This window comes from Sphaeramia orbicularis, chromosome 21, assembly GCF_902148855.1.
Source record: "Sphaeramia orbicularis chromosome 21, fSphaOr1.1, whole genome shotgun sequence".
Taxonomy (NCBI): Eukaryota; Metazoa; Chordata; class Actinopteri; order Kurtiformes; family Apogonidae; genus Sphaeramia; species Sphaeramia orbicularis.
Genome location: NC_043977.1, coordinates 27,349,903 through 27,374,407, shown reverse-complemented (window position 1 = coordinate 27,374,407; position 24,505 = coordinate 27,349,903). Strand labels below are relative to the sequence as shown.

Below are 24,505 nucleotides of genomic sequence, written 5' to 3'. Positions count from 1 at the left end.
TTGTCATCTGTCTGTAAATGTCTGCATATGTGCTAGTCACACAAGCCACACTTTTTTGCAATGCACTTTCAGCCAATCTTACCACATCACACACAACATCTGGATCAGCAATACTAAAAATACACTTTTTTGTGTGTGTGTGTGTGTGTGTGTGTGTGCACTATATAAACGTTACATAAGAATGTGGTAGTATGGGGTGTCCCACTAAAAGCCTGGGCTGCTGGTTGAGTTTTAATGATACAGACAGACCTTACATCAGTCTTTGAAGTCACCAGATGATACTTTGGAAACACCATTGGATGTAGGACATAAAACGCTCCAGACCAAAACATAGGTCTAAACAGGTTTTCAGATTTTTGTTCTCAGTTTCACACACCGTACGAGTTACTTTGGCAATGTATGTGAACGTATGTGTCTGACACCTCACTAAAAATAACTCACTCCCAGCTAAAATACATATGAAAGTGAAATGAAAATAAATATAAGCTCTGTCATCATCATTTGCATTCCTGTGTGGTAGACTGAATGCATTTGCACCAGGGGAATACTGATGTTTAAGTCATTACACGGGAAGGAAAAAGAAACTTTCCCACACATTGTTATGTGTCAACATCAGGTCGTTTCATTTTCATTAGACTGTTGGGCTGCAAACGTCCAAGGCATTGTTCACATAAATACAAAACAAAAACATATCTCACTTTTTGGGGATCCATACATACTACACTGGTGTTTTTCCATTTCTTTGGTGGTGAACTTAACACTGGTTTTACATTATGACTGATGTGTGGCTGACAGTCTCTGCTGCAGAATTTTACAGTGATTTACCCCAGAGTGAAATGAATAATGGGCAGAAGCTTAAAACAGAAGTGAGGTATTAAGGTTTGGCTCAAAGGGGCACTGAACTCAGAACCTAACAGCATACTTTATAGTTAATCCGCACAGTGAACTGAATGCTCTTCCAGAGCAGAGCACTACATCACAGTGCCAACAGACGTATGCTGTCAAACAAGTATGAACAGAGACACAACCAGTGATTTGTGTCTTTTTTTCAATTCATCTGAAATATTAGTATATTAATATTAGGATTGTTTTGAGACACTTATCTAAAACTCTAAATAATCAGTTTATTATAATAATATGACATAGAAGAGGAACAACCCCGATCATTATAAAAGCATGAAATAGTGAGGGATTGATAATTAATCAAAAATTAAAACAGTTTTTGATTATTTATCGGTTCAGTTATTGAATCAGCTCTAAAACTGATACTGTGTTATTGAGAAGCAAAGACTTGAGTGGTTTCTGATTCTATTTCTAGTGTTTCTTTCTTTGGTCTTTGAGGTTGAATGATCTTACAGATTAGACTGTTGTGTGGAGAAGGTATGGGATTAAATAAGTTATACTTCCACCCACTCCTTTTTGAATGTGTGAATGAAGTCATACTTTGTTTTCATGTATATGTATACATTTTTTCATGTTTTCTTCTGATCTGTTTTATTTCTAAGGACTAAGTAGGATTACTTTTTTTTTTGTTGCATGTTTGAAATAAACTAAACTGAACTGAACTGAATTTTAAGGCCTATTTAATGATGGTAATATGGAGCAGGAAAGGAAGGAGGAATCAAAGCTATAAATATGGAAATGAATATCAGACCAAAACCATAAATAGAAAAGAAAAATAACTAGGAAGTTGTAGGTGTTTATTTGTATTTTTATGTATTTTTTATTATTCTCTGTCGAAGGTGGTATGGACATTTGAGATGGTAAATATTATCCATCTGCCCTTAGTGGAGGCTAGTTCTGCCAGTACCAAGCACCATCATTTAGTCTTAACCCTGATAAACACACTACAGTCGTGTGTATTTTACTGACTTTTCATTTAACCCTCTTTCTTCTGTCATTTCTCTCTATTATTTCTCCATCCATGCAGGGAGTCGTCCTACAGTCCAGTATTTGGCGTCACTTTCCGAGCTGCCCCAGGCCCTGCAGCCCTACTACACACAAGGCTACGTCCTGGCCGCCCTGCATCCCATCATCCTCTCTGTGGGCCGAACCCGCTCGCTGCCCTTCAGCCTGCTCTACCGCGCCATCCTGGCCCGTCCCAGACCCAGGTACAAGAATCCTAATCCTCTAGTGGATTTTCTTGAAGTCAGGTCACATTAGATGAATACTCATAGCCAGTGTGTTTTCTACATTAGTGGTGGATGGCTGCAGTAAAAATCACACCATAGACATCTTTTCTCTTTTTAAAACCAACGGTTTCCTTTGACAAAATGATAATTTTGGTTATTTTTGGTAACAGACAAGTAACATGATCAGGCCATCATTTGTAAAGTAAAATTCCACTGCACACTCTCCAAAACCATCTGAAACTTACCACACTTTTATTATTAGGACAATTTAAATCCTTAATCACTTCTTATTTTACCTTCAGCTGCTCCTGTTTTTAAGTAGAAGCCTTTGTTTTTAGTTCATCTTTATCACTTTTACTTTTTGGCACTTCTAATATGGCATTGTATGTTTCAAATATTTTGTGTTTTAAATCCATAATTCCATCTTATTTTACCCCCAGCTGCTCCTGTTTTTACAGGGGTTGGACAAAATAATGGAAACACCTTAAAACATCAACAAAACATAATTTAATATGGTGTAGGTCCGCCTTTTGCGGCAATTACAGCCTCAATTATCCGAGGTATTGATTCATACAACTTGTGAATTGTTTCCAAAGGAATTTTAAGCCATTCTTCAGTTAGAATACCCTCCAACTCTTTTAGAGACGATGGCGGTGGAAATCGACGTCTTACTTGAATCTCTAAAACTGACCATAAATGCTCAATAATGTTGAGGTCTGGGGACTGTGCCGGCCATACGAGATGCTCAACTTCATTAGAATGTTCCTCATGCCATTCTTTAACAATTCTAGCTGTATGGATTGGGGCATTATCATCTTGAGGTGAAGGTGTTTCCATTATTTTGTCCAACCCCTGTAAGTAGACTTCTCTGTGTTTAATTCGTCTTTGTCACTTTTACTTTTCGGTATTTCTGATATGTCCATTGGATGTTTCAAATGTCTTGTTCTATCTCAGCTTTATTGTAAATGAGGTTGCATCCTCAATATATCTCAGTTTAAATAAAGGTTATGATGATGAAATTACCTACAATGTACCAGCAAAACAGAGAAGTCGTGAAATTTGCCCTGTTTGGTCTGCATCTTTATTCTCCGTCATTCTTTTTTGGTACTTATATATGAAAGTTTTGACAGCATTTTGGAGACAGATTCAGAAGGACTTGTGTATCTAGACAGCATGAAGGCCCAGTCTCAGAAAGGGCAAGCTCAAAATAGAAATATTATCCTTCTAAAAGCATAAATTGTGAAAGATTGTTGGATGACATGCACAGCAGCATAGGGAAAAGATGTTCTACTGTACATTACTGTCATATATACACTCACTGGCCACACCTACAGTCGTGGGAAAAAATTATTAGACCTTCAAAAGTCATCAAAAACAATGTTTATGCAATCAAGTACTAACTCCTGTGTGTATCATGTGACTAAAATAGACAGAAAAGAAAACATGGAATGCCTAAAAGCACAGTTTTTGTCAGTACAATGCCATAATAATTGATGTAAAAACTTAAGTGATTTTGGTTATTATCAAGAAAACATGGAAAATGGCTAAATATCGGCTTTTAAACTAAACTCTTATGAGCTGTTTTTTGTTGTTATCATTATATTTGTCCAAACAAATGTACCTGTAGTGGTACCAGGCATTAAAATGAACAAGAAATTGAAGAAAACAAGGGTGGTCAAATATTTTTTTCTGTGACTGTAGTTCTGGGTGTGCCTAATAAAGTGGCCAGTGATTATACGCTTCTGCTGTAGCCTATGCTGGTTCAAGGCTCAGTGTGTGTTCAGAGATGCTGTTCCAGTTTGGCCGTTCTCCTCTGACCTCTGGCATCAACCAGGCATTTTGACCCAGAGAAGTGCTTCTCACTGGATATTTTCTCTTTTACAGGCCATTCTCTGTAAACCACAGAAATGGTTACTTTTGAAGATCCCAAATGCATTAGCATATTCTGAAATACTCAGACCAGCCTGTATGACACCAACAACTATCCTTCACTGCAAGTCACTTAAATCACCTTTCTGCCTCATTCTGATGTTTAGTTTGATCTCCAGCAGGTTGTCTTCACCATATCTACATGCATAAACACACTGAGTAGCTGTCATGTGATTGCTATATTAAATATTTGCATTGACGTGCAGTTGAACTAATGTAAGTAATAAAGCAACCAGTGAGTGTATGCTAACATATCTGGGGAATAATGTGGTGGAGGTCATTCTAAATCAAATCAGGTCTCTGAGTAACACCACTTCTATGCAAATAGGGCTTTAAACTGATTTTTCTCATGGGGCTATAATAAATTTTGCAGCTTCCTCTGTCCACAGTACAGTACAGGGTTGGGAAGCAAAATTTACAATGAACATTTAGTTGTTTTTTCTCAGCAGGCACTACGTCAATTGTTTTGAAACCAAACATATATTGATGTCATAATCATACCTAACACTATTATCCATACCTTTTCAGAAACTTTTGCCCATATGAGTAATCAGGAAAGCAAACGTCAAAGAGTGTGTGATTTGTTGAATGCACTCGTCACACCAAAGGAGATTTCAAAAATAGTTGGAGTGTCCATAAAGACTGTTTATAATGTAAAGAAGAGAATGACTATGAGCAAAACTATTACGAGAAAGTCTGGAAGATACTATTAAAGAAGAATGGGAGAAGTTGTCACTCGAATATTTGAGGAACACTTGCGCAAGTTTCAGGAAGCGTGTGAAGGCAGTTATTGAGACAGAAGGAGGACACATAGAATAAAAACATTTTCTATTATGTAAATTTTCTTGTGGCAAATAAATTCTCGTGACTTTCAATAAACTAATTGGTCATACACTGTCTTTCAATCCCTGCCTCAAAATATTGTAAATTTTGCTTCCCCACCCTGTATATTACCTAACTTTACTCCTGTCTGTTTCTCCAAATTAGGGTTGTACCACCCCCCATTTATTATAATAACAAAAGATACATTGAGAATTGCTATGTACTTCATAGAAATCCACTTTAAAAACATCCGAACTATCCCCTTAAAAAGTAAAATGATGCTGTGTGACTTCCCTCCCTCTCCCACACATGCCTTGTCACTGTGCTCATGCATTTACTACCTTACTGTCTAGTAAATATATGAATGATGCATGAAGTCAGTTGCATATTTAATACAGAGCCCTGGTAGGAGGTCAAACTGGTGGGACTTGAGGGGGGGTCGGCTTCTTTAGACTGTGTTTTGACTTAGATCTGCCTCTGTGTCTAGGCAAATACAGAGATTCTTATTGGCTCTGAATCCACCTGACAACAGGGGTCTCACTGCAGCCAATAGGCTTGAAGTATGACACATGTATGAGGTTTGATAGGTTGGGGTAGTGTAACTAGGAAAATCATTTTAATTTTATAAGACAAGTAAGAGAATCGTAGTGGATTTGTTGTGTTGTTAAAATGTGATGATCATAGCAAACCTGACTTTGACTGAACATAGAAGATAGTACTAACTCTCTTCCCTCAAGTTTCAATTTTATTTTATTTTCTTTATTTATTTTTCTTTTTTTGTGCTACTCTTGTGTTCATGGTTGCCTTTATTGCTTGAATATCCAAATACTAAATGTACACGTGCACTATTAGGCTCTTTTTTTTTTCTTTTTCTTTCTTTGAATTATTGTATTAAGATTATGAATGCTACTTTGTGTGTATACATATATATATACATATTTATGCATATTTTTTGTCTTATTTCCTAGAAGTGTGGTTGGCTATGTGTACAGGCTTGTTAATATCATTATTATTATCCATTTTTTACATACTTATTTAATTTACCTATATTACCTTTTTTTGTCTTCCTTTCAGTGAGCATTATTGATACCCTTTTTTTCTTCTAAAAAAAAGAAAATGAAAGAGAACAATGTACTTTGTATTATTGATGTCCTGTATAATATCTTATGAGACTGTTCTGAATAAACATTTGAATAAAAAAAAGTGATAATCATACAGTGACTGTCCAAATACAGTAGTAGCAAAACTTGTATCCATGCAGAAAAAGGCAGTTTGATTTGTGTCGACTGCTGTCCCTATAAATTACCTAAATTGTTGTTTACCCTTTTATAATTGCTTAGACAGTAGCTGGTAGCCATCACCCGCTGAGCTAATGAATGATTTATAGTTTGGTGTCTGCAGTTCAGTAACAATTACAAGTGAACTATGAACCCTCCAGCTGGACAGGTTCATTAGGTTTGGTGCCATTAACCCCAGATCCTCCCCACGGTGCCATCAGAGCAGCTGAAAATCCTCCAGTGAAGCCATATTACTGCTGAGCTCATAGACTAATAGATATTTTTCCTCCATTGTGTGTTTTTTCAGTAAGCAGACAGCGTCCATGTGTCACAGTGTCCCAGCGCTGAAGGTGGAGGAGTGGCCTTTACCTGGTGACTCTCTGACAGGTGACACGGTCAGAGCGCTCATCGACAGGGTCAGTAACAGCAACTGATAAACACAACAAATAAGACAATAATTAAAGATGCTTCTGTCACAAAGTGGAGTTACCCAACGCGTGGGTCAAGACCCTCCAAATAATCCCAAGAGAAATTTTCCATGTCTAGTTTGCTATTGTACGATCACCCTATTTATTTATTTATTTATTTATTTATTTTCTCTTCTTATCTCCTTTTTCCTTCTTTTAAATCTTATTCTTATTCTAGGAAATGTTATTGTACTTTTAGAATCTAAGCCCCTTTTTATGTATTTAGCTGTAACGTGTCAGCCAGAGCAAACTTTCCTATATCTGTCATATTTAACAGTTTCCTTCCAGTGTATTAGTACTTTGTAATCTATGTGATGTTTTATTATGTTAGTCATTTGTCCAGGACAACACATGGAAATTAGCTTCTTTGCTAAATCTGGTGCATGCATTCTTGTTCTTTGCAACTAATGCCAATACACACTGTCCTGTAACTAAATAAATAAATGCAAATACAAATTTAACAGCTCATCAAATACTGTGTTTTAATGGATGAAGATTATTTTCAGATTCTTTTTTCTTTACATAGTATCACCAACAAAATAATCTTAAATGTACGGTGCCTTGAAAACAACTTGAGGTACTTTTACTTGAAACCCTGCAGTTCACAAACATTGTACCATATGATGGATTTATTAGTAAAATAAATGTTTTTAAACTAATCTACAGTGTTTACAATTCTTTTTTCACATTAATAAACTTTGATAACCCACAGTCAACCTTAGTTGGGAAAAAGATGATCAATAATCCACAATAAAGTGTCTAGATAAAAGAAATAATGAGGTATTATAATTTATTTAGTATTCTTTATCCTTTTCGACTATATTCTCATCTTACCGTGGGACTTGTGTCAAAGGAAAATTGATAATGGAACCAACTGTGCACCAATGTGAGCATAAAAACAAACATAGTGACACATTTACTGAAGTTTGCTCTGAGAAAATGACAAATTAGACCTAAAAATGTTTGGAGAGTAGTCATGTATTCTGATCACAGTCCTGGGGTTTCTCTCTGGCAGGTGAACAGCAGTGCCCGAGGGGGTGTTCGATTCGTCGGCTCCGTCCTCCAGCAGGTGAGCGGGATCAGCAATGGGCGGGTGCACAGTCCAAAGAGGGGCTGCCGCTCCCCTCCACGCAGCCCTCCTCGCACCCCACCTGGAGATCGAGAGTTGGAGGAAAACACCTACAGCCCCGGTGAGATACTGATACTCTACATTTCTGTAGGTGCTTTTGCTGCTACAAGGGGGTTGTAATTTTCACCAAATATAGAAATACTTAAAACCTGTGATCTTAGAGGGTGCTTTAAAGCTGTTTTCATGTTGTTGCAAGCTGACAACTGAATATATTAATTAGGAATAAATAGAATCAAACCAAATACTGGAGGTTATAAGACTTAGACATCTTCTATAGTGAATGACAAAAGGTCAGACATGTCACCTCATAGACTATTTTCACATATTCAGTGGATCTTCAACAGAATAAAAAAAAATTAAGTAAAAAATGCTGGGTGGCTGTACTTCAAAATGAGATTTGCATTTACGGCGATTTTTTTTTTTTTTTTTTTTTTTTGTGAATATGTGCTTCTTGTGCTTATAAGTGATACACAAAGCACAATTAATGTCAGTCCTGGTACCCTTAAAGTAACTTTACCGTCACCCTAAGCCTCATCAGCTAACAGTCCAATGTTGTTGTTCTAATCAGGTCTTTATTTTCTTTTTTCTTTTTTTTATTTCCTTTCGCTCTCTTCAGACTTGAGGTTGCTGGTCTTCTTCCATTCCTGGGCTCCAGGTTGTGCTCCTCTGGACTCGCTGGCCTGTCAGTACCACCAGGGGGCGCTTTCCATGCGTGTTTCCAGGAAGGGTCAGGTGGTCAGCGCCCTAGAAGCTGATTGGCTGGAGCTGACCGCCGCCTACTACCGCAAAGGCTGGTCATTGGTGGACTCATTCGTCTACTGGGACACGCCTAAAGGTAGGTCTGATGTCAGGTTGACTGTGGAGAAGCCACACCTTACATTTGTATCACTATATTTCTTCAACAGGAAACGCTCATCAACAGCGATTATACAATACAGACCACTTTTTAATACTGGGGTTCTACAAACAAGATAATTAAATGTGATGCTATAAAGAGACATGTCGTCAGTTTAGTTTTAATGGAAAGGTGATGCAGTGGTTGTCATCTCTTCATCTGCTGGTGGAATATAAATAAATACTTTTACTTAGGTTGTACACAATAACAAATAACAAGTACTTTTCTTGGGTACTTCTTTTTTATGCAACTTTATACTTCTACTCCACCACATTTCAAAGGCTAATATTGTTCTTTTTGTTCCACTACTTTTCTCTGACATCTTTAACACTTAGTTTTTTGTCTGGTGATAAACATGTATCTGCAAATGGTTGTGATAAACTACAGGATGAAGAGTTCCTTTCTTTCTCCTTAAGTGAAATAAACCCTGTTTGATGGCTGCATGCATTGTAAAAAAAATTGCACTGTAATGAAAACTTGTTTCAGATATGTTGTTCTTACCGGACAATGATGATACAAAGTTTGAGGACCATGTGCAAATGATGCTTTGCTGTAGATAAAGTACTTAATATGAGCTCAACCTTAAACAGCTACAGCAGTAAAATGATATGTATGCTTTATTGCAACAGTAATATGAATAGCAGTAGCCATTTTACTGCACAATGATGACATTTATTTTCAATTCTTTAACATTTTGTTGCTTTATTAATACTTTTGCTTAAATCAGATCATGACTGCTGATGTTTTATCTGAGGTGGAGCAGTTTCATACTTTATCAGTGCTTTTACTCACATAAAAGATCTGAATACTTCCTCCACCACTGCATATATCGTGCACTAATACAGTTGCGGAAAAAACTATTAGACCACCCCTTGTTTTCTTCAATTTCTTGTCCATTTTAATGCCTGGTACAACTAAAGGTATATTTGTTTGGACAAATATAATAATAACAACAAAAATAGCTCATAAAAGTTTAATTTCAGAGCTGATATCTAGCCATTTTCCATGTTTTCTTGATAATAACCAAAATCATTTCAGTTCTTACATCAATAGCTATGGCATTGTACTGACAAAAACATGCTTACATACAATGCTTGTAGGCATTCCATGTTTTCTTTTCTGTCTATTTTAGTCACATGATACACACTGGAGTTGGTACTTGATTGCATAACCATTGTTTTTGATGACTTTTGATGGTCTAATAATTTTTTCCGTGACTGTACATGTTCAGTTAGTGGAGTTTCATGTTGTGTCAAATAGTGAGTGTACAAAAAAGCGAAGTTATGCTGCTTCTTTATAATATTTTGGGTAAATAAGACAAACATTTTCACAGAAAGTCTTTTGCACTAATCTGAAACATCTTTATCTGCAGTTCACTCGAGAAAGAGTTAATGATGTTATTAATTTCCTTTCAACTCATCTATTTTCTCATCTAAAAACTGATTCACATGCACACACATACACACAAGTCATGTCCTGTTTTGGCTGTGGCCCCTCCCTCCTCTCATCTATCACATCTATATTTGGACTTGTCTTCCTGACCTTGGCAACCTCACTTCCTGTTCCTCTGAGAAGAAACAGACATCCACATCATCTGTAAACATCTGAGGTCTTGAATTAAAAGAAACACACATACACAGTAACAGGAACCCTTCACACTACCGTCCCTCCTCTTCCTCCTCCTCCTCCTCCTCCTCCTCCTCATGGAGCTTAACCCATTTCTAATAACTAGGCCATTAGCAGCTATCAGAGGCTTTGAGTTTTGAGAACGATTTCCTGACATTGTTATAAATCAGGTGACTGTGGTTCAGTGTGTAGTCTTTCCTGTGAATAATAGCACTGATGATAACATTATATCATTGAGGATTTTTTTGGTTTTGTTTTGTTTTTTAAATGCGTGCAGTTACAGTTTGGTGTGTGTTTTCCAGGTGAGCCGGTTCCCAGATCGCTGGAGGGATTGTTTGTGTATGAAGAGAGAAGTACCGCTCCTCCTGCCAACGACACCATCGTGGTGGAGCAGTGGACGGTCATTGAGGTCAGGAAGATAAACGATTTCTCATGTTTTTTTGTAAATCTTTGTCAGTACAATAAAACAAGGAAATGCAATTAAATATATAGTCAAATAAAATTTAAGGGATCAAATGCAGGAAGAAGGAAGATTTGTGCACGCTTTTGCATTTTCTGGCCAAAATAAACTCCCTTAGTCTTATATTTCATTGGACTGCCTTTAGCTTTGATTATAGAACAGTGGTTCCCAACCATTTTTGGCTCATGACCCCATTTTAACATCACAAATTTCTGGTGACCCCAGACATTCAAAAACTTAGACTTTTTTATTTGCTAAAATTAATTTGTTTTTGATCATGTAATAGTTTTCTATACTATGTTGCAAATAAACATTAATTTTAGATAACATTTAGTCTATATAATGTATATTATTATGGATGGAGGCAGAAAAGCCAGGTGTAGATTACTGCACAAAGTGAGAATTTTATTTTCCTTGGTCAGGATATGTACAGTCAGTCCAGCTTGGATTTACAAGGCTGACAATTAATGCTGAACAAACAATAACTCAAACTATGAATTATGAAAGAGCTGCAGCATCTGAAACCGACCACAATGAACATTTGAAAGATAAACAGTACCACAGTGCTTCAGTTTCAACTTCACAGTTTGTCATGTCTTTTATGGATTGTGATTGTCTCTCTCAACTCACCATATATTTTTTATAAGTACTTTTTTTGTTTAATTTGTTTGTTTTTTTTATAAATTATTAGAAATTTCAGGTGACCCCATTTGAATTCCAGTCAACCCCATGTGAGGTCCCGACCCCAAGGTTGAAAAACACTGTTATAGAACACATTAACTATGGGTGTTAATGTGATAAGCTTATGCATTGTCACAGCCTTTATCATTTATCATTTTTTGGACACAACCTGACAAACTGAAGCAACCCCAGATCATAACACTGCCCCCACAGCCTTGTACTCTAGGCACTAGGCATGATGGGTAATCGCTTCATCCACCTCTCTTCTCATCCTCATGGACCATCACTCTGGAACAGGGTCAATCTGGACTCATCAGACCATGTGACCTTTTCACATTGAAACACAGTCCAGTCTTTACACTTTCTATCAAACTGGTAGTTATAGAAATGAGAAGCTACTCACTACATGACTTAGATTTAAAGGATTTATCACAGCTTAAACATATTAATCACTGCTGTAATTCTCTGACAGAAGGCTCTTATGGATTTGCTTTGTTAAATCCAGGTAGGGACTTTTTTCAGACAGAGTATTAAAGGAGTGATATTTTGCTTTTTTAAATGGAATTATGCATTTTAAAACATTTCCCTGTGGTCTACATAATCAGTAAATGCTATGCTTTGGTCTGAATTCTTCATTAATTCAACTCCACAGGTCCATCTTCAACCCCATTTTTGAATAATGACACAAGAAAGGTCGTTTTGAGCGCTGGCCCTTTAAATGCAAATGAGCCACTTCACCCCCCACCCCCTCCAGGTTGTTGACCCTGCTTTCTGTCCTGTTCAGCCACTTTTGTTCATTAATACAACCAACAACTGAATATTTTGGGTAATCGGCTCGAAGTTTGGACATATTTTCAGTATGGACTACAACCACTGCTACTGATAAACAATTATGTCATACTTGGAGAAATGTTCGTCCGAAGTCTTGACCTTATATGTGCAAATGTTGTGACGTAACTAGTTATAGACGCAACAAATTAAGCAAAAATTTAAACAAGTTGTGGAAATCCACTCGATTTTTGCCTAAATTAATATAAAGATAGCTTTGCAGCACCTGGAGGGTTCAAATTCAAACTTTATGAACTATTAGGGTCCAAATACACAAATAAATGTACCAAAAAATAATAAAAGTGGGTTTAGCAAAATATGACCCCTTTTAATATCACAAATCAAATTTATTGTAAGACTCATCGGAGTATATAACACTTATGTTCTTATAACGGTAAACTTTTCTCATCTGATGCCTTTTGTCTATATATGACTCCATACCCAGGGCTCAAACGTGAAAACCGACTACGGGCCCCTCCTTCACACTCTGGCTGAGTTCGGATGGCTGCTGACATGTGTGCTCCCCACGCCGATCATCCGACATGACAGGTATGTACGTTCATCAAAATGACTTGGACTGATGACAGTTTTTCTAATAAGCTCATCATCCCTCTGTGTTTGTTTGTGTGTAGTGACGGGAACTTGGCCACAAAGCAGGTAGTGTTTCTGCAGAGGCCTGTGAGATGTCAGACAGCAGCACAACAAAGGAACCAGGTGAGGAAGAACACAGCTGGGTGACAGTGAGACAGGAGAGGAGGCTCTTATTTTACACCTAACATGAACTTACATAGTTATCATCATCACTTACATTTTGTTATTGGAACTAGAGTGCTTCAAATCACTTTATTACACAGGGTGCTTGCTCTTTATCCAAATAGAAATTCCAGACATTTCCAAAATTGCTATTTTCTTCCCCAAAATCTTGAGTTTATGTACTTTTATACCTGTGTGCGTACTTTTTTGGTTGAGATTTCACCGGTTGTTTGTAGTAGTAGTAGTAGTAGTAGTAGTAGTAGTAGTAGTAGTAGTGTGTAGTAATGAATGGATGCATAATTTGCAGTAAATTTTGTTTTACTGACAGAAACGTTTTCAAAATATATGAAAACCACAAAAGTGCATGGATATCAAACAAACAAGTTCCATTAGAATCATTCCAATACCGACCGGTTAGCGAAATGATATCAAGTTTTTTATATGCTTTCCTCATATATTTCTTATCTTACAAGATTAGAAATACATGGCATAGATGGCTGGAGACTCAGCTTGTGACCAATGGGTTGCCAGTTCGATTCCCTGGACTGGCATAGAGTTGTTGGCTAATGTGCCCTTGAGCAAGGCACTTAACCCCCTATTTGCTCCCTGGGCACCTGATATGGCGACCCCACTGTTCCTAGTTTTTCTTCTTTTTCTTTCTTTCTTTCTTTCTTTCTTTCTTTCTTTCTTTCTTTCTTTCTTTCTTTCTTTCTTCCTTCTTCTTCTTCTTCTTCTTCTTCTTCTTCTTCTTCTTCTTCTTCTTCTTCTTCTTCTTCTTCTTCTTCTTCTTCTTCTTCTTCTTCTTCTTCTTCTTCTTCTTCTTCTTCTTCTTCTTCTTCTTCTGCTTCTTCTGCTTCTTCTTCTTCTAGCATACTCTGAATTTGACATATGAGAGAAATCTAATTCCATACTTTATTAGGACTTTCACGCAAAATTCCAGACTTTTCAAGGTCTGGAAAACAGCATTTCAAAATTCCATACTTTTTATGACTTTCAAGACCTGTGCAAGCACCCTGTTGTAGTATAAGATATTCAATAATTATTGAAGTGTACAAACATAAATATTCAGGGGGTTTTTTAACCAAAAGGTATTGACCCACAGCGAAGTCATCCTCCTTCACTACTTCAGCTCAAGACCTAAAATATCAATTTTATGTCTCCTCAGGATCCAAATTTGCAAATATATTTCATCAAGTCCCATAAACTCTAATTTTTTACTGACATGTCAGAATAATATTGAATTAAATGCATTTTGCAACATTAATCACTGACAGAACATGTCAAGAATCACTTCTAACAGGTTGTAACACACCAACACATGAAACAAACAATTCATTCATTCATTCCACAAACAAAACTGACAGACTTTCTGCTGTTAAAATAAATTTACATAGCTTTTGCCTTTTATATTTTTGTCTTGTCACATCCATTACATCTTTTACTCGTTGCATCCTTTTCATCTTATGATATTTACATTATTTTTATCTTGTTATATCGATATGTCATTAACGACACCACATTTCATATGTCTTTTGGTGAGGTCAGTGGTCATAAACTCTACCATAGAAAACTACTTTACACAGAATATTATTCTTGTGTATTGTACTCTGATACTGATGACCCCTGAAACTTTGGAGGGGCAGATATGGAGAAATCATAAACTAAAACTACTTAGTTAACCAGTCATAAGTGTTTTGACATACTGAAGGACATTCCAACCCCCTGATAATTTCCCTTGTTTCATTTTTTGTGGCCAAAAAGCTTTAATTTTTACTTTCAGGAGTGACACAGAACCAACAAAATGCAGTTGAGTTACTAGATTAATGACACGTAGTTCACTGTTTCCCAACACTGTTTATAGACGATAATGGACTGTAGATGGAGGAACAGCTGGGTCAATGCGTCCTCACTATAAATCTGTGTAGTGTCTGGGAAATGCTTTTATGTGTCTGTAGTGCACCCTGGTGAACAAAGTAAAAACTACACTTGTAGCAATAGCTGTTTCTGACACTCTTTAACAAAAAATAGCATAAGATATAATATTACTGTTAAATTAGTGTGATATTTATTGCCAGGGGGTGTGTATTCACAAATAGAGCTCTTATCTTAGCTTAAAAAAAAAATCTTGCAAGGAGTCATAGCACACAGTGGTGGGAAAAAATGTTTTTGGACCCCCCCATGCATTTGTAATAAATTGCATTGAGAATCACTGTTAAGTCATTGAACTCTGCCAAGTATTGTGCTATTCTAGAAACCTATATATTCTATTCCGCACATGCTCTGTTCCGTCGAGGTCAAAACTAGATGTTTCCACAAAATAATGAAGCATCCAGAGTATGGCATAATGAAACTGTCAAGAATTTAGTTTTGGTATTTTTTCTTGTAATAAACAAAAAAAATCATGTGCATTTGTCCACAAATATTTCATAAAAGCATCATTTTTACTTTCAGGAGTGACACAAAACCAACAAAATGCAGTTAAGCTACTATGTTAATGACATGTAGTTCACTATTTCCCAACACCATTTGTAGTGTAAAATGACTTTCAGCTGTTATGTTTATTGTGTAAGATTTTGAAAAAAGTCGAAATTTTGTGTAAAATTTTAAGGGTGTCTGAAACCTTTTTTCCACTACTATATGTCCTGCTCAAGCACTCGTGGTTCTATTTCATCACCATGAAAGTAATTTGAGTATTTATTCTATTTTATATTAACAGGAAGTCCTTGCTGGTCAATAAAAGCCATAAACATTATCCCTGCACAGAGTATTTGTACTTGACTCTTGTCTTTCCACCATTTTTGCCTCTTCACCATATGCCTCCTACAAATTCTTCATCTCTCTTTACGGCTATAATAATAATTTCCTCCTTTTTATATCTTTATGAATACAGTCCCAGATGACTAACATCTCATCCCCTTCTCTCCACCCCCACCCCCTCCCCTTGTCCCCAGTCCATGTCGGTGCACAGTGACGTGTCCAGCCACTCCGTAAGCCGTGCAGTAACCAGCCCCGTCCCCCCAGAGGAGCTCTCTCCCACAGCCGGAGGCATCGGAGGCTTCCCTGTGTTTGGAGGGGGGTACCCCAGCGCCCTCTCCCACCTGGAGGAGGGCGGCTTCGAGCAGGAGGAGGGCAAAGCCGAGGTCACCTGTATGTGAGCTTTGTTCCCGGACCGGTGTTCAGGATTTTACAGGACTGGAGGGAAAAGGATGTGGACTCGGGGCGGTGCACCTTTTCCTGCTGTTCATTCGCCATCATGTTTCTGACCCCTCCCTTTAACAGAGACTTTGATGTAGAGGAACTCTGCACTTTTTTCATGTTTTAATGAAGCCATAATGAAGATGAGGTATTAAGAAGTGGATGTGTCCAAACTTTTCTACACGTTTGTTTAGTGCAAAAAAAAAAAAAACCTTAACACATATTTAAATCAATTCTTAGATGATTATTTCCAACCTCGGATCAGTTCAGGTGCTCATGGGAAGATGTTACAGTACTATAAAGTGCAGTCGCTTGCACAGATTTCTGCACATTTTGGAAGCAACACTGGTGATAAACAAGGGGAAATGGACTGTGCTTCTGTTTTTAACCTGGTTTAAATTTTGATGTGTTCGTTCACTGATTAATACATTGTTTATCAGTGGAAAAACTCCCCACAGACAACTTGTTGCTACACCTTCTTCTTGTGTTTACCTTCAAGGTGACACAGGCCCGACACAGCTCCTCTCTTTGCCTGTAAACTGAGGCAGGATGGGAATATTTATTAGTGAGACTGCCACCATTTCCTGTGTACTTTGGTACTGTAGTGACAAAAGCAGGCTCTGCTACATTTGAACTCATCTAGCCTGAGTGACGATGAACAAAAGGTGGATTTATGGTTATGATGAAAGTCAGCAAAGTGATTTAAGTATCTTTTAAGAGCAATAGCAGAGGTTACATTTAACATCCATTGATTTATTTTGATTATATGAAACCAAATTCATCCCAAGGACAGCAGCCCCTCACCCTGCCAATGTTTGGCCTGACATTTGTAATCTTTCTGGAACTGGTCATGGTTTTCTGTGCACACTGGAAGGTATTTCATCTTAGTGGTGTTGGTGTTAATGTCTTTCTCCTGTCATAAGTGCATATAGCTGCTTGTTTTCTAGCTTAATACATGGTACTGGTGATCTATCCGACACTTGCATTGTATTAGAGGAAAGTTCTTCAGACAAACCCGACGTTAAACCCAGTATTTGTAACGCTAAGGAGGGGAAACAGTGTTTTGCTTTTGTTTTTAAACAGAGGACATAATGTTGTTGTATATATTGGAAATGTTGGTATTCTACCTGGCAAACCTGGGTTTTAAGTTTGGTTTGATGCGAGATGGGGAATTAAATGCAGCTTAAGTACATTTAGACGATCCAGACACATGTTAAATGGATGTTTTTAGCTCCATAGAATCCCCCTGATCGTTTATTTTACATCAGTATTAATACCCCCTTTTTGAGAGTTGTACATTTACCTCCCTTATCATTGGTGTTTTTTTTTTTTTTATAATTGTATTAAAACACTTAAGGTTACGTGTGTGTTTCCTTCCTGTGTATTTCCTGCAGTATTCACTAATAATTCCCACAAAGGCTCTGGGTATCATCTTATAAAAGGCCCTAATTGCTATTAAATGTCTTGCATCAATCTTTTAAACATTTTTAAAGACATGGGAAATACAATTTTATTAATCTTTCTTCCCTGAACCTGTGATTAAAATCTCAAACTTGGCATCATGTTTTATGATCATTTAAACACCTAAACACTGATTATGCATGTGTGAATGCAGAATTATAATAATATGCAAAGAGAGCAAAGAAAGGTGTTTTTTCTGTTCTGTTGAAAGTTGGTCTTCATTTAACTTAAATTTTATGCTATAAGAAGTTTGAATTAATCCACATAAACTGGAAAAACACAACAATAATTAATATTAAAACAACAGCCACATAACCATATGAATAATAGGTCTTTTTTATTAACAGACATCATGAAAATGTCAACAGTAACAAAATCTTTTAGTCCATTTAAAAAAAAAAAGTGGGGTGGATTGACAAGACTCCTCCCACAAAATAACTTAATGAGGGAGAGGGTAAAAGAAGGGAGGTTGTGCTCCGGTACTTCAGTGTAGCCAATATTCCATCCTTTCTTGTATTTAATCATTGAATGTTTGTCTAAAGCTGTAAAACTGGCTTAGAGTAGCGCAGTTTCCGCCATAGAGTGGTGGTTACGGTTTCTATTCTATCCAGGAAAGGGGAAACTGGGCACATTTTACACATTATTAAAATGGGGGCTGTCACAAAGCAGGATCAGAGTTAGCCAACAAGCCTTCCTAAATACTCTGAACACTCATTTCAGAGGCCAAAGAGAAAGAATATCTGACTGCTAGTACACGTACAAAGCTAGAGATTAGGTTTTTCTTGGTTCACTACCACACAAGCCACACCTACATTGTGTTTTAATAGCATTATTAAGTCAGCAGGCTAATTTAGTGATCCATATCATAGGACACCCCCAAACAGGATGATAGGCAACACAAGCAAATATAGAACAGAAGCAGACACAAAAAAAGTGAAGCACCATCCGAAAAGATGATAGTGAATTAAGAGAGAGGGAGGGGCATATTTACAGGGGGGGTAGAGGCTGTCAGTGTGTGCCTTTGTCAACAATACAGGTCACCATGATTACATAGGTTTTTGCAAATCCAGCTGCTCCAACGATTAAAGAAGGTTCCCTAAAAGAAGTAGTGTGAGAGCAGGTCTGTATTCAGAGACACAGTGTGAATCTGAATGGACAGAGAATGTGTAAATAATGAATACATGTCATTTTGTCCTGCAGGCTTGGCTGATCTCTGCTCCTGGTAATCTCTACCCTTACTTCCTTTGAGACAGACACAGGTGACTAGGGAGGAGGAAGTTAATGGACAGTGTTACTAGACAGGAGCCTTAATACACTGTAGTGTGTATATGTGTGTGTCCTGTATATGCAGGTGTGTCAATGCCATTAGAGTGAATGTGTCCCCTCAGTTAACGTGGAAATTGTGTGTGTTTACATGTGTCTCCCTTGTGGCAGCAGCAGCAGCTGTATCTTAGGCCTCGCTCTCCCCAGCTGATGAGGTGTTCTGCACTTCCTCCTCCAGAATGGGCACGATCAGGTTGTCCTTGGACATCAGATTGTACTTCATAACGAAGCGTGTAAACCGGTGACACAGGAACGTTTCATTCTGTCAAAAGCATTAAAACTATAAATCTTTTACCTTGATTCTTCAGCATTCTGCATTACTTAAAGGAAAAAACAATGTTCTAGTGGAGAATCTTTACTGATATTATTCAATCAGTAGCTAAAAAAAAATTCTGCTGTTCTTATTATCAAGTTGGGACATGCAGCAACACTACATATTTAACACATTCTAGTCAACAGTGGACAAGAAATGCACACCAAGATTAACAGGGTGTCTACTAATACCTTAAAGAACATTCAGTGTTTTTGGAAGACCTTTTCAAAAATTTTAAACATTTAAGACTGAATGTTGGGCAAATCATCTTTTTCTTATTCAAGACATATTAGTCTACATTTTACCCACACGTGCAAGTATAAAGAAAATAAATATTCAGTTAAATGGAAGTTTCAAGGCTCTGCAGCACAAGAAATGTGGTGTTCGATGCATAATTCACTTTAACAAAAAGAAAGAAACTTTTAAATGAATAAAATGTTGTTTAATGAATACTAAAGGTTTAATAGTTATAAAAATGAACTTCAGAACCTTTAAAAGGAACAGTAGACACCCTTAAGAATTTTTTAACATGGTTTCTAATTGGTTACAGGGTAACTCACCTCATACTTGTCAAATATCTGGCGATGATGGAAGTAGGCATGAGAGAATATCCTATAAATGCGACGACACACAGAGCCCAGTTTGGCCACTGATGACTCCTTGATACTCACCCTATAAAACAAATCAGCAGAGAAAATAATATACTCAGTGTAAAGCTGCAACAGTACAGCATCACAATGATAGTCTGTAAAGGCACTTAAAATAACAGAAGCTGGAAATAAAGATGTTAGTTTGCACAAACAAAATTAACAACACCCTCCACTCTCTACATGTGTTCCAAATGTGATTAGGGAATACACTTTGTAACTTCCCAAACACTCACAATCTGATAATGACTCCCACTTCACAGTTATTAGCCAGCTGTAGCAGAGATGTGAATCCTAATCTCAATTTAATGAATGTATGCTTGTGTCCCTCTTCACATTCCTGTAAAGGCATACTCACAGAAGGCATGGTTACCTTGTGATGTACTTAAGTATTTTTATATGCTTATATTATCACAATTCAATGTTTCCCGGTGAAGAACAGTGACAGAACAACATGGTGTTTAAGATTCTATTGCCCCTGTGGTTTATTTGAAGTTGTTTTGGGCAGTGGTCAATTTCCCATGACCATGCTTTGTAGAGTTATCAGAAATGTAATGCAGCAGCAATTAAAAGATAATTTAAATGTAATGGCAGATAGCTCCAGAATATGCAGTTGCCATAGTGCATCAATCACACCGGACATGTACCGTGCTTCAGTCCACCTCTTCAAGCAGGACATATGTTATGCAGCAGTAATTTGATTCAAACAAACTGGACTTTTAATGTCAAATGTGCTCAGCGATTTCACATTTACCTAGTGTCAGTACATACTAAGACAGGTAGAAACAATTGTCATTATGAACAAACTTATTTGTTCCAAACCAACCAGATACTTATGACAGATGACTGACCTGCTGGGGAAGTATTTGTTGCTATTAAGAAGGCAGGCAGCTCCGTCCAGCGTGTGCCTGGTATAATCAATGGCAGGGCACTGTAGATTCAGCAGAAAAACAATTAACACAGATCATGAGTTTTTCACACACGTAAGAACAGACTGAAAAGGAGGTCACTCTTGGCTCACCTCTTTGGGTGTCTTGTGGGCAGCACATAAAAAGATCCACTGCTCTGTGGCTGTCATCTGGGTGCAGGTGTCTGGATGGCACTCACTCTGAAAGAGCACAAGATAGGTATTGATATAGATTTTACTTAACAGCCAACAACTCAACATGAACATTAATTTTAAAATATTCAATTAAGAGCACAATCTGAGACTTGCTGATTTTTTTTAACTGATCTGTTAAATTTGACTTAATCTCCAAACTCCTGTGTGATCAAGAATTCATTTCCAATTATGTACCTAATTCTGTATGCTTTTGTATTACACTATGTGTGAAAGATTAGACTGGTACTCAATAACCAGTTTGGAAAGAAACCCAGACATTTTGGGGGAGAAAAAACCCTCCAAAACTTTCAAAGCATTAACATTCCATTTTACCACCACTGACTGATTATATTCTGCTGGTGTCCAATTGATGATTTTGGTCCTTATATGTTTGCTTTCAATACAGCATAAAAGTGTATATTCCTTTAAAGCCTTGAATTATGCATTTTCAAAATCGTTACATTAATTACCTTGATAGGAATGTATGCCTGGAAAATAGAATTCTTGTTTGCCTGGTGAGAAGATATAACCTACCTGCAGTTTGACTGCTAGTCCATTAAGCTCCAAGCAAAACTGCCTACAAATAATGGAACATGAGCACAGTCAACATTAACTAGAACAATAAATGTCCCAGGACATCCAGTCATGGATGATATTTAGACAACCAAATAACTTTGGTCAGATGGTTTAAAACATACCTTAGGTGCTCATACTTCCACACACCCTCATCTTGACCTTCTGGAGGTTCTAGGATTTTGTCGATATTGGAACAATCTGACCGAATGTTCTGCTGAATGTACTGTAACAGACACATATGTACACACATTAATACAGATATCCAGTCTGATACAAAACTCTTCTCTTTCTGATGATCCAAAAAGCATGTTAAGAGGAATTATTCTGCCATAAGTTTTCTGGAAAACTAAGAATGCGACCCCTGCATTAGATTTACTATCAGGTTCAAAATCTGTACAACCAACAGGAGTTACAGTGTTCAGAAAGTAAACAGGGTCTGTAGGGTTTTCCCTCATCTTACAATATTTGGATGTTGTTGAGCTGAAGAAACAAAAAAAACCTCTGCTGAGATTTCTTTGCCACACCAGGGAGTAAAAATAATAGCCTACATACTGTACTGCCAGAAGGGATGTCTATCATTCAGAAAATCTGAATTGTGTGTTCACATTTTGAGCAATTTCTTAAATATTGTGATAGTAAAGTCCAAAACTACACATAAACCTATTCTCAATCCAATGTAAAATAAGCAGGAAAATAATAATAATCATCTATATTCACTCTGAAAATCAAATGATGTTTCTACCAGATCAGTTAACATGATTCATGACAACATTTTGTTGACTTCATCACTCACTAAGTCCTAAATGTCCGTGTCCTGTCATGACAGCAAATAGCTGCAAACTGTTTTACAGCTTACATGGTACTAGCTGTCTACCTGTTACTTGTATTATACTACAGTTCTTCAGAGACAAACCCATAACTAAAACCTGTTTTATAATGTGGATACAATGCTGATGCATTCATAAATATTGGTATCCTAAGTATATAATGTTATATACATGTATGTGCAACGTCATCCATCCACTTAGTTGATGTAGTAATAATTAATGTATCCACCACCAAGTACTTTATTAAGCCATGTTCTACACATTTGCGTCCTTTATCATTTGTGTGGTTTTTTCATTGTACAAATCAGTTCATTCTTATAAGTCGTGATCAACCAACAGCACCTCTTTCAGTATTCATGAATGTTGACTAATTTCCAGGAATAACTAATTACATTCACAGTAAGATTTCTGGCGGCTTCATCGCTCATCAACGTCCACACCAAGCACCACCAAAACACTTCTGTCAGTCTATAAAAGGGTCAAAAATGAGGGGAGTGCTGAGTGACACACTGACACCTCCACTCACACGCCCACACACAACATGTCAACACACCTGTTGAACAGCCAGGGTGCTGTCCATCTCCTCAAATGATTCATCCGGCCAGTTGTAGAAATCCTACACACAGGGGGAGGACAATTTTAGTCTACACTCAAACCGGACATAGCTGGCATTGTAACATAACCAATGCTACATAGCGTTAGCTATCATTCTGCTAACTTGAAACATCAAGATCAAGAGAACACTCGCTTTAAAATATAGCACTGACAAAGGTGGAATGCCAAAAAAGCATCACGTTTATTTGTTTACTATCTGAAAATCGACAACGCGATTAAAAAATGTCTAAGAGAATATCTTACTGTCAAAGAACAGTCCGACGTTTTTTTTTTTACACCACACACCGCTACATACTTGCTAGCTAGCCTAACCAGTTAACATATGACAGAATACGACTGCTTCCTGCAAGTCAACAGCTAGAAAATATTTTAACAACATACGCTAAGTTGCCTGTTAATGTGTGCCCTATAATCGTGTGTGGATGTTACTAAACACACAAGCTATGTAGGTTTCTGCACAAGAATGGGTCTCAGTGATCATTTGGCTCTGAAGCAACGCCCAGAGTGGTTTAAGTTAGCGTTACTCCAGGAACTAGACGGAGAAACAGCTAACGTTAGCTAGTTGGCTATTTCCAGGTCAGGCCCTTCCTATTTGTGGTCTGCGACCAAGCTAACGGTAACAGACTTGAAATAAAAATACATGACTCCGATGAGACGCAATCCTGTAGTCGTAAGGCGGTACTAACAGTCATTTACAAACGCTTTAGTCATGGAAAAAAGTACCTTTGCCTTGGTTCCAGGCCGATTCCTCCTGAGAACTGCAGTACCCTCCGCCATGACCATCTCGACAGAATACCCGGATGTTCGTCAGGCGCTGTGTTGTAGCAGCAGAATCGGATGTGAGCTCAACGAGGAGCGGCACACTCAAATGTTATTGAAAACATAAAGTTACAGTGCAGCTTCACATTTTAGACACTAGACTGGTTTTCAACAATTTACTTTTTACTCCACTAGTTTGTATTTTTTCAACTTATGACTATCATTTAAAAAAAATATACATATTAATTGTATATATAGATAGATAGATAGATAGATAGATAGATAGATAGATAGATAGATAGATAGATAGATAGATAGATAGATAGATAGATGGTGTGTGTAGTTTTTTTTTCCTTCTATTTTATTTGTGCCAAATTCGTGATATCAGCTGGTTGATACAAACCTTTTATCCTTCTTGTACATTAAACTACTCAACTCAACAAACCCCAGATGTAGGCCATGTTCGCACTGCATTTTAAAAAAAGACACAGATCTGATGTTTAAATCAACATGTGACTCACTCAGTATTAATAGGATAGTTATTATTATTATTATTATTATTATTAATAGTAGTAGTAGTAGTAGTAATAGTAGTGGTATATAACATAATGTAACTTCAGTCTACACTGCCAGATAAGATTCATCAACTCTGTACTGGAGGGAATTACTAACTAAGGGAATTACTGTT

General features: G+C 37.2%; 2 protein-coding genes across 3 annotated transcripts in view; one reads left to right on the top strand and one right to left on the bottom strand.

The window, feature by feature from the left end:
* rftn2 (raftlin family member 2) overlaps window positions 1-17,681 on the top strand; it is a 41,173-nt gene extending 23,492 nt beyond the window's left edge. Inside the window, exons 2-9 of the mRNA XM_030125406.1 lie at window positions 1,931-2,111; window positions 6,468-6,576; window positions 7,643-7,817; window positions 8,373-8,591; window positions 10,580-10,686; window positions 12,692-12,795; window positions 12,879-12,960; window positions 15,951-17,681. Of these exons, the coding sequence (XP_029981266.1) occupies window positions 1,931-2,111; window positions 6,468-6,576; window positions 7,643-7,817; window positions 8,373-8,591; window positions 10,580-10,686; window positions 12,692-12,795; window positions 12,879-12,960; window positions 15,951-16,154 (1,181 nt within the window). The 3' untranslated portion in view covers window positions 16,155-17,681. The remainder of the gene's footprint in view (window positions 1-1,930; window positions 2,112-6,467; window positions 6,577-7,642; window positions 7,818-8,372; window positions 8,592-10,579; window positions 10,687-12,691; window positions 12,796-12,878; window positions 12,961-15,950) is intronic.
* Window positions 17,682-17,973: 292 nt separating this feature from the next.
* mob4 (MOB family member 4, phocein) lies at window positions 17,974-23,880 on the bottom strand. 2 transcript variants are annotated; one of them, XM_030125408.1, is made up of 9 exons: window positions 23,782-23,824; window positions 23,162-23,205; window positions 22,997-23,059; window positions 21,739-21,839; window positions 21,575-21,617; window positions 20,960-21,046; window positions 20,790-20,869; window positions 19,852-19,963; window positions 17,974-19,240 (listed from the first exon to the last, which is right to left on the bottom strand). In XM_030125408.1, exons 2-9 carry the CDS (start codon window positions 23,168-23,170, stop codon window positions 19,106-19,108), a joined length of 630 nt encoding a protein of 209 aa, XP_029981268.1. In that variant the 5' UTR covers window positions 23,171-23,205; window positions 23,782-23,824; the 3' UTR covers window positions 17,974-19,105. The 2 variants fall into 2 exon arrangements, with proteins under 2 accessions (XP_029981268.1, XP_029981267.1); XM_030125407.1 differs by lacking the exon at window positions 23,162-23,205 and having other exon boundaries at window positions 23,782-23,880.
* Between the last annotated feature and the right edge of the window lie 625 nt (window positions 23,881-24,505).

Coding starts and splice junctions, on each gene's coding strand:
- mob4 (XM_030125407.1), bottom strand. CDS start 23,841: ATGGTCATGGCGGAGGGTACTGCAGTTCTCAGGAGGAATCGGCCTGGA. Junction 21,618..21,738: donor TGGAAGTATGAGCACCTAAG/GTATGTTTTAAA, acceptor CATTATTTGTAG/GCAGTTTTGCTTGGAGCTTA. Junction 20,870..20,959: donor CCCACAAGACACCCAAAGAG/GTGAGCCAAGAG, acceptor CTGAATCTACAG/TGCCCTGCCATTGATTATAC.